The sequence below is a fragment of the Brachyistius frenatus genome, unplaced genomic scaffold, assembly GCF_029030835.1.
Source record: "Brachyistius frenatus isolate BFR_SWC_R1_liver_20210118 unplaced genomic scaffold, ASM2903083v1 Contig_29, whole genome shotgun sequence".
NCBI classification, from domain to species: domain Eukaryota; kingdom Metazoa; phylum Chordata; class Actinopteri; family Embiotocidae; genus Brachyistius; species Brachyistius frenatus.
In genome coordinates this window covers 3,513,673-3,523,264 of record NW_027210628.1, presented here as the reverse complement: position 1 = coordinate 3,523,264, position 9,592 = coordinate 3,513,673, and the positions used below count along the sequence as shown (strand labels likewise).

The 9,592-nt window shown below is 42.6% G+C and overlaps 1 protein-coding gene across 1 annotated transcript; it reads left to right on the top strand.

Moving 5' to 3' along the window:
- The first annotated feature begins 4,717 nt into the window (after nt 1–4,717).
- gsx2 (GS homeobox 2) lies at nt 4,718–6,100 on the top strand. Its single transcript, XM_069698951.1, has 2 exons — nt 4,718–5,127; nt 5,356–6,100. The coding sequence occupies exons 1-2, from the start codon at nt 4,752–4,754 to the stop codon at nt 5,694–5,696; spliced, it is 717 nt and encodes a 238-aa protein (XP_069555052.1). The 5' UTR covers nt 4,718–4,751; the 3' UTR covers nt 5,697–6,100.
- The last annotated feature ends 3,492 nt before the right edge of the window (nt 6,101–9,592 follow it).

Below are 9,592 nucleotides of genomic sequence, written 5' to 3'. Positions count from 1 at the left end.
GATCGAGGTGTTCTTCATTATCCAAAAGAGAACAAAAATGGGCCGAATGCATCCTGACAGACTCTCTGGCTTCCTTTAAACTTCTACATATTGTCCAATATATGCAGAACAGATGTATAAATTTAGGCACCATCTCAATTAAGAAAAGGCTTTGCGTATTTGTGTGAAAGCCTGAATTGAAAGGAAAAGTTGTGAGCTACAAGCTGCCAGAGACGCTAAAAGGCAACAATGAAAATCAACATAATGGGAGACTGGACTCGACGTGACACTTTTCCAAATCAATATTTCATCTGAGGAGGGCACATGTAGGAATAAAATCAGAAATAGTGCTCATTTTAAAAATGGAGGCAGCCAGAGGAAGCGTTGATGTGCCCAGTGTGGCTAACTTTAGTACAGGGTGCTAATTAATGGCACAAAGCTGCAGGTTCTTTTCTGAAAGATGTGATTCAGCGCATGTCAGAGCTGGAAAAGTTCAAACTTCCACTCAGGCATGAACAGTGACTGACAGGTACAAGGTGCAGATAACACACGAATGAAACAGTTTGGTTTGTTTGCTTCTTCACAGTCTGATAAACAGAAGACAGAGATTGCGGCCCTCCTCTATTCATTTCCCCCAGCCGGCGACAAAAGACACGGCCGGACACACATTCCAGTCTGCTTCCGCTCCAGCACACAAGCTCAATCCCAGGGATTTCCCCCTTTTCAAAAGGGAAGAAAAAGAGGCTACAATATCACCTCCTTTAAAAATGAGGCAGGGACCGGTGCGGGTAACCGGGTGGAGGGACTCCTGTCATTCACTGTGAGACGTTTCCTGATTTAGATTTCATTGGAAGTCAGGAGCTCTGGGACGAGAGGAGAGGAGGGGTGAGAACATTTCAGCTTTTGGTTAAAGCTGTTCAAAGGAGGGGGATGCTGATAGGTTGCCATATTGCCAATTTGTGACTTTGAGAACGAAAAATGTCTGCTCTCTGTGTAGATGAGCATGTTTTCTGACAAAGTCTAAAGGCATCACTCTGGAGACAAATAATTTTGCTAAAAGGCCAACCATTAACGAAGATAAAACAGCATCTTGATCCTCTTGGAAACCAGTGAGGAACCCAGTAATGAGTCCTCACAGCTGATAACTCCCAACTCCTGCAGATGCACTACAAAGTGGCCGACAATGGGAGAGCTTCTTATTCCAATAAGGAGCAAAATTCAGGACTATTTGACAACTCAAGCAAGAAAAGATTGAAATAAGGGCTGTTCTGTGCTCTCCCTCTAATGGCATTTGCTTAGTCTGTTGGAAACAAACAGAGGAGGCCGAGGGGACAAATCAGGGCTAGAGCAGAAAGCTTTAATAAAGACATTTCTCTGGGAACTTGCGCGTGATCGGCGTCACTATCAGTCGGTGTTTATCTCATTTTCGAGACTCCTTAATTGTGTGCGCCATGAAGCGCGGACTCGTACACATGCTGCGTCGAGTGTGGACATGCAGACGCATTCGTTGGCACAGGGGCACACTTCAGTCTGGAGTGTCTGGTCGGAGCGGCTCTGTGAGACTGAGAAGCGTCTCCCTAATTAGAGGGAGCCTGGTGCAGGACATCTCTAGAGGCCATCAACAGGGCCCTCGCTGGCTTTGTTCAGCAGCCTCTTCTTCCACTGAGCCTGTCACTTTACTTTTCTATAGGACTGAGGGCCGGGCTCTTTTATAGTGTCGTCTGTACCCAATCACTGGAACAGTGTGTAGATATATTCAAGGATATAGCTGCAACACAACAATCCTGGGACTCTTTCCTGAAAAAGAATCTGTTTCCTGACCCTTTTTCTTCTGCACTAAAACCTGATCTTCACCAGTGACTTGAAAAATTAGAAAAACTCCTGGTGAGAGACATTAAAAGGCGCTGCTTTGCTTTGTTTATCCGGCTAAGTTGTCACGCTGTTTTAAGATGTAATTATTTCCAACTCATTTTTGCATAGAAACCTAATTATTCACCGAGATATAAATTAGATTCCACATTCAGGGAGACCATGAACCCCCTAAAACTCCTGCAGGATACTATTCACTGGCAGGCCTCTTTCTCTCCCCTGCTCCCCTTTTCTCTGCAAAAACCAGGAGATGGAGAGTAGCCACTGCAGCTGCTATTCACATCAACCAGATAATTGTTAATGAAAAGTCATTGCGTGGCATTATGTTGTCCACAGGATCATTGTTCACTTCCCTCCCATCGCCACTGCGATCTATATGGAGGACCAGAGTGTTTCCTTTGAGTTTTGGTATTCAGGATCTGTTGCCTGGAAACTAATAAAGGGCCAAATCATCCACTGTATTGGCCAAGATGGGCCGCAGACTGGCCCTGCACAACAAAGCAAGGTTTGTAAAAAGGCGTTGATACAAGTTAATGACGCTTGTTCAACAAAACATTAATGGACTTCTTCACGGTATAATATGGCATGGGATGCGGCGTGAATGAGGGAGGGGGGACTTCAGCGGTGCACTTTAGCAAGTTTGTGTGTTTTTACTACTGGGAGGAGTTGTGCGCGCGGACACACGGACTTTGACAAACTTGCATAGACTCTCATGCTAGACGTTTTGCACTGACCAGAGAAAATAAACTTACACCAACCTCTGAAGTAAAAAAAAAAAAAATTCTCCATTTAAATTTAATTTTGAATAGGCCCGTGATTAATTGCCCATCAACACAATTTGAAATGGGTTTGAATAGTGGAGGCTAACTGCTGCACTATAAAGTAAAAGGCGCTCAACTTTGAAGAAAAGAAGAGAGGTGGGGCCTGGAGGAGCTTCATACATTTCTGAAATTCTTTTTTTTATTTTTTTTTTATCTAACGTTTAAACAGTGAGTAATATCGCAGCGGCCCCAATTGCTGCACCGGCTTCTTAACCGAAGCGGACAACAAAAAACTGCAGCCCTGTCACCCCGAGCAGAATAAAGGGAATCAAAGGATTTTTCCCTTAAATGGACTAATTTTCTCCTTGAATTATGAAAGTAATGGCTAGGTAACAGCCTGTGCTCAGTACCCGACGGCTTAATGCTTCCTAAATCCTTCCACGTGGCTCCACTAGTACTGGCAATTAGGCCTCATTATAGCCTCATAAAGGATCTCATTTGTGGGATTACTTAATAGACAATGAAATTTTATCGTGCAGAATTATAGAAAAATAATATTAGACCTCGCATGGTGTGATGGGGGCGCGCGCCACGCATCATTCCGCTTGGTTTGCGATACACCCCCCGCCCCCCTCTCTCTCCCTCTCTGTTTCAGACTGTTATCTGTACCATAACAAGTGTGCGTCTTCCCTGTCAAACAATGAATTCACTATTATAGCAATTACTGTCTGTGTGACAGACGTGCCTATTTTTTTTTTTTATCTTGGTTGGATTTTAAAGACTTTCTAATTTTTTTAAAAGAGTGAACTTAAACTCACAGTTCAATAAATGCTTCAACTGCCTGTTTGCTTTCATAATGTGCGTTTTGCTCCATAATGAGGAAATAAAATATACACACAATAAGTTTGAAATCTTAAGACTTCACATTAGGCTTCTTCCAGTTGTGTTTGCGGGTTTCAGTACGTCTGAGGTCAGAGGAGACACTAACACATGTTGTGTTGGACCTGGATCGTCTGCACCATGACGGCTCACCTCTGAAGGTCCGAGGCGTTACTTGGCAGATGAAAGCAGAAGCTAAACCTACCGGTGACCCGCCTGGGGATCAAACTCGCTAATTATTGTCACAAGATGAGGGATTAGCGCATTTCTGAAATAGCTGCCTGTTTACCCCCGCACAGACCAACCATTATAAACACTTTCTAATTGAATCCTAATCGCCGTCAAATAACCGCTGCCCAGACTCGCCATCAGTTCATAATTCTTTAATTGCTGGAAGTGAAACCTGGACCAACCGGATTCAAGGTCCGATCAGACTGCAAGGCAATTAGTGCTTATGGTCGCGTGAATAATTGCTTAAATCGCATTTGGGAGAAAAAATAAATCGACTGTTGAATAAAAGTAGATCTGAATATAATCCATCAAATGGCTTTCCTTTATTATGCCAGACTTATTATGCAGTAATTCAAAAGAATAAACACATTTTAACTGATGTCAGGTGTTAAGTTTCAGAAATGAATGCTGATCAGAAAATATCTATTTACTACTTCCCAGTGAATCTGACATATTTAATGCATGTGTAATATTTTCTGAAGTTTTCCGGATCTGTTATGCAATAGAAGGTACTTCCAAAGGACATTTTAGTCATTTAATCACTACAATAATTATATAAACCGAGTTCCAACACCAACGCAAACAGCAGTTTTAATGTTTGTGAAATATATATTTCAGGCTTTATTTAAAAATCCTAATAATATTTCAAAAAGAGGCGTCACTTAATACAATAAAAATTTGGAGCCTGCTTAAGAAAGTCAGTGCACACTTTCAACACAGTGCTGTAATAATTAATAAAATAAGTGGCTGGTATATTAATCTAGTCTTCAAGACTTTTCTAAATTCGGGATAAAAAGAGTAAATCTGCAAGTTGTGATTGGAGGCCCACGGAGACATCACGTGGTTTGGGTCACTGACAGTATAAACCCTTGGAGACGGGTGCGCACGTGGGTGACGCTGCAGGGCCAACCCTCTTCGGGGTCCCTTTTGTTGAACCATCAAACATAAGCACCTTTGGAGATCCCGAGGGGTTCAGATGAGAAACGGCTATCATCTTTGCGCACGGAGCGATCACTTATCAGCGGCGCAGCCATGTCGAGGTCTTTTTATGTCGATTCGTTAATAATCAAGGATACGGTGCGACCCGGACCAGCTGAGCATCCAGGACAAGACTTCCTTATTCCCATCAGCATGCACTCCCCGAGCGTAATGACTGTTACGGCTCCGGTGTGCCCGTCCAGGAAAAATGGGACTTTCTGTGTTTGCCCGCTGTGCGTCACGTCCCACATCCACTCTTCCCGCAGCGGCATTCCCATGCTGAAGAGTCAGTTTCCAGGAGCGGAGGCACAGTACTGTCAGAGAATAGCGCACCAGCAGTCTCCTGCACTCGCGCACCCTGGACATACACCTGTCTGCACGCCCACCTTCAGCGTCACAGATCCCAGGAGATACCACTGCCTTTCTATTGGTAAGCACCTGTTTGCCTCAGTCTCAACTCATAACCACCGCACCTTTGGGTTACTCTTACTACGGTTCCTGTTGCACTTTCAGGCAATTGGATAAATGTTATCGCTCGATTTTTACGCACGATGATTTACGCGCGATATTTGCGTCATTTGTCTTTGATTGAGCTTAGTCTGACAAAGATAGTGTACATCTAAGCATCTGACATTAAAATGTTTATTTTCTCCAACAGGCGCCTCCGAGAACAGCCACATACAGAATGGCAAGAGGATGCGCACGGCGTTCACAAGCACGCAACTCCTGGAACTTGAAAGAGAGTTTTCCACAAACATGTACCTTTCGAGACTCAGAAGAATCGAAATCGCCACGTATTTGAACCTGTCAGAGAAACAGGTGAAAATATGGTTTCAGAACCGCAGAGTGAAGCACAAGAAGGAGGGCAAAGCCACCCAGAGGAGCGCGCACAGCGGTTGCAAGTGTACAACCGGTCACACGGACTATTCGAGGTCAGAGGATGAGGAGTCTCTATCTCCGGCCTCTGCTTCGGAGGAGAAAGAGGTGTCACCCATCTGACAGCAACTCCACTCCCCCAAGTCCCACTGATGGCACTTACTGTGCAGTTATGGGTCATTACATTACAACCTCTGAGCCAAAAATCTCCTGCATGAAGTCTAAGCAGTGTTATAAATATTAATTGTTCTTTGCTTCATGTTCATCCTGATGTTCAATTTAAAGAAAAAAAAATGTGAATAGATGTTCGTGAAATATTTGAAAACCTGGCCCTACTGTACGTCATGTTATGATGATGTTATTTTGGATAACCTCGAGGTCCTCACCTACATATCCAGGTCTTGTTAATTATCCCATTACTGTCTGTGAGGTTGTGTGGTAACGGAAGCCCTTAGAAATAGCATGTGAACCTGAAACCTGTACGCAACAATTTGTACACTATGTATATCTGTATTTATTGTAATAAACATGACGAGTTGACCTAATTATGTGTATTGACTTACTGAGTGATGCGTTCAGCTATTATAATGAAGGAAATCATACTGATAAACGGAATATAATTTTTTTTTAGTTTTGCGTCAGTGAAAGTTGAATTTACTTTCATACACTGTTGCATCCAAAATTATACAAATATAATCGCTGCATGATGTACTATTATTCGTAGAATTTTATGCACCAGGAAGCACTGGTGCTCTAGTTGTAGCGATATTGTCAAAATCCAATTTTAAAATGTATTCCAACATAATGCAATGAAGTGAAACACCATCTTTAAAAAAAGGGGGAAAAATAAAGTTTGATACATTTATTGGATTGCATTGAGAGTCTATTTTTCTGGGCACTCTATTAAAGCAGAGCAGTTTAGTGCACATTAAACTGTGGGTGCCGTTATCTGCCAGCGTTTTACAGCAGAAAACGTTCAGTCTTTCATCATGACTTATTAAGCTGGCATTACCGCTGTTATATTGTTACATGTTAACTGTGCGTATTTTTTTTTTATTATATATATATAAGACACATTATGGGGCAGAGCTCAATACATGCCATTTAATTCAAAATGGATGGCGTGAGCTTTATGAAAGTGTAGCTGTAATGTCTCCTTAGATCTGACCACAAAAGGGTACCCGATAACGCCCCCGGGGAGCAGCCAATAGTCCATTAATGTTCGCTTTTGAAAAGATTTTGGTTGTCCAAAGCGAGTTTAATTGCGTTTTCGGTCCCACGTCGGTTGATTATGCTGCTATTGCTTGAAACCACAGAACAAGGATATATAGAAGTGGGCAAAGGCTTTGACAGGTTAGATTGTCCTGCCTTGGGACTCGCATTTAGCCCGAGACCCCCGACGGCTGTGTGCTCGGAGAGCTTTTAGAGACAGCTACAGGGTTCCTCGGAGCGACAGAGAACGATTTAGTCACTGTTTCATTAGGCACTATTTGAACCTTTCAACTTATGGTGAATTAAAGGGGGAATGCTCAAATGGAAAGACTACGAGGAGGGATTACGTGGGAGGGGCCACTGGAAATTAGCTGACGCCTAATTTAACTCGTTTCTGTCAGAGTTTGGGATACATTCCTAATTGAGAGGGGAAGCAGGTGAAGTTTTGGTCCCACGCAGGCCCATTCAGAGCGGGAATAAATGGTCTCCTTTCACATCCTGCTGGTGATCATATATTATTGAGGGAAAGCCATCTAATGAATATATATTGAAGTTCCTATTAATCGAATTAGAGTTTCCTCGCAGGTGTGAAAGACCAATGCAGCATTTAAAGCGATTCACAATAGAATAAACCGCAGTTTTGAGAAAGACTCCCCCTTTTCAGGCCCACAGGACGTGACCTCAGACTGTAAGGCCACCTTAATGGGCTGAGGCTCGTTTTCAGAGTGGATCTGTTTGTCCAGGTCGGACTGGTCATCTCTTTTAAAACTGTCACATTTCCCAAAACTTCTGATCACATCGTTACCAAACAATAAATATAATAAGGCAGAGACTGTGGAATTTAATGTTTTAAACTCTACCTACAAATGCAGAGAAAATCGAAACCACTCCAAACACGTCAGACCTTGACTACCATTGAAAATGTGGCAATTACGCATGACAAAAGACAATTAATAAGAGCGCTTTTCAGCCGGTTGCAGCTGCTGTCTCATGCGGGGAGATAGAGGCTAGAGGACGCTGAAGTACCCGAGAGGAAGAGGGGGAACAATGTTGTCTTTTTTTTTCGGTCAAGAGACGTCCACTTTATTTATGAATCAGTCTCCATACATGTGGCCTGTAGCTCTCATCGAAAAGTGTGAAGAAGAAAGTCTTCCCTCTGTGTTGTGGAAACTTTTTGTGCCCTTAAATGTTCATCTGAATGGATGATGATGGTCCACTGTTGCTGTGGACCGAGCTGCTGTGGAAACTGCAACATTTAAGCTACAGGATCTGCTACTTTGTGAATAATTGGGGGGCTAATTTGCAAACATAATGTCAGTGTCGAGGAGCTCATCTCTATGTGTGTGTGTGTGTGTGTGTGTGTGTGTGTGTGTGTGTGTGTGTGTGTGTGTGTGTGTGTGTGTGTGTGTGTGTGTGTGTGTGTGTGTGCACGGAGGGAGGGGGGGCTTATAATTAATCATAATAGTAACCTTTCAACAGTAAAAGTCAAGTGGGTACATCTGCCTTTGCATAAACAAGGTCAGGTACATTTACACAGGAAGAGGCAGGGCCAGAAGAACAATAAATTAAAATTACATCAAATTTGTTTTGCTGACCTTTATGTGGTTTGCCAAGAAATGTGGCCTGTGGCAGTAAAATGACGTCCACATCACTCTATTTACGGTGTTATGGTGGTTTTAGGAAGCTTAAAATGGGTTGAGTAACGTGGCGTTTGTGACGCACGGAGGTGTTAAAATATTTTAGTGTTGTGCATTATACGGTCTAACTCATTAATTAATTGCTTAACTCAACTAATGTGTGGATCAGAGCCTTTCAGTAAGCTGCTTCAAGATATGTCAGATATGACAAATAAAAGAGGGCTGGATTTTATCCGGACTGGTACAGGCAGAGTTCAGCACGCTGGACAGCTCCGCAGGGACCGCCACCCCGAGGGGCCAGAGTCAGTCTGCGGAGTCATCTTCAAACACTTATCAGCCCGATAAAACCGCAGGAAGTGTTCTGTTGTACATTCACTACGGTCAATTGCACTATAAAGTTGCAAATTGCAATATGGAGACAGATGAATTTAATCACATAATGTTGATTGACTAATGCAAATCTTAAGCACGACACAGGATGAATCACCAATCTGTAAACTGAATCTTTACTCTTAACGGGCAATTTCCACTCAGCTTTTAGAGGCTAGGCAGGTGAGATGGTTCTAACTTCAAGGTTTGAGGTCGGATTTGAAAACACTAGACATTCTATATGCCAGAATATGAACATTTCGATTTGTGTTTTTGTTTTGTATTCAAAATAAGCCTCATCATAATCAATTTTCAATGTAAGAATTAAACGTAGACGACAGTTACAGACTGCAGTTTTCCATTTTTCAAAAGCCCCCTGGTGGACAGTTGAAGGCAGGACAGGTTATGTCACTTGACAAGAAGGCGAGTTAAATTGGTGCAGGGCAGCTATCCCCATTTCTGTGCACTGTGTGCAGCCATGTAGGAACTTGGGTCAACTGTAGGAGCATTAGGGAGCCTATTTTGGTGCATCATCTTAAAAGTGAGCATCACCTCCCGATATTAGCAGTGATAAGTAACTGTAATTTTTTGGAGATTACGGTGCTGCGTGTTTATGACTCATTATGACTCAATGATTTTATTGGATTGTTTGGGAGTAAATTCATCATAAATGATCAGCAAAGTTTCAGTAGGTTTTAAAGGTGCTTCTAAAAATCTGTTCAGCTGGATGTAATTTGCTATGTAAATTAAACTTTTATTTGAGTCAAAGGTGTTAGTTGACAGTCGCTCAAAAGTGCGAAC

Bases quoted from the DNA above. Each gene is read 5' to 3' on its own strand.
- gsx2 (XM_069698951.1), top strand. From the start codon at position 4,752: ATGTCGAGGTCTTTTTATGTCGATTCGTTAATAATCAAGGATACGGTG. The intron at 5,128-5,355 runs GTAAGCACCTGT...TTTCTCCAACAG, and splicing joins ATACCACTGCCTTTCTATTG to GCGCCTCCGAGAACAGCCAC.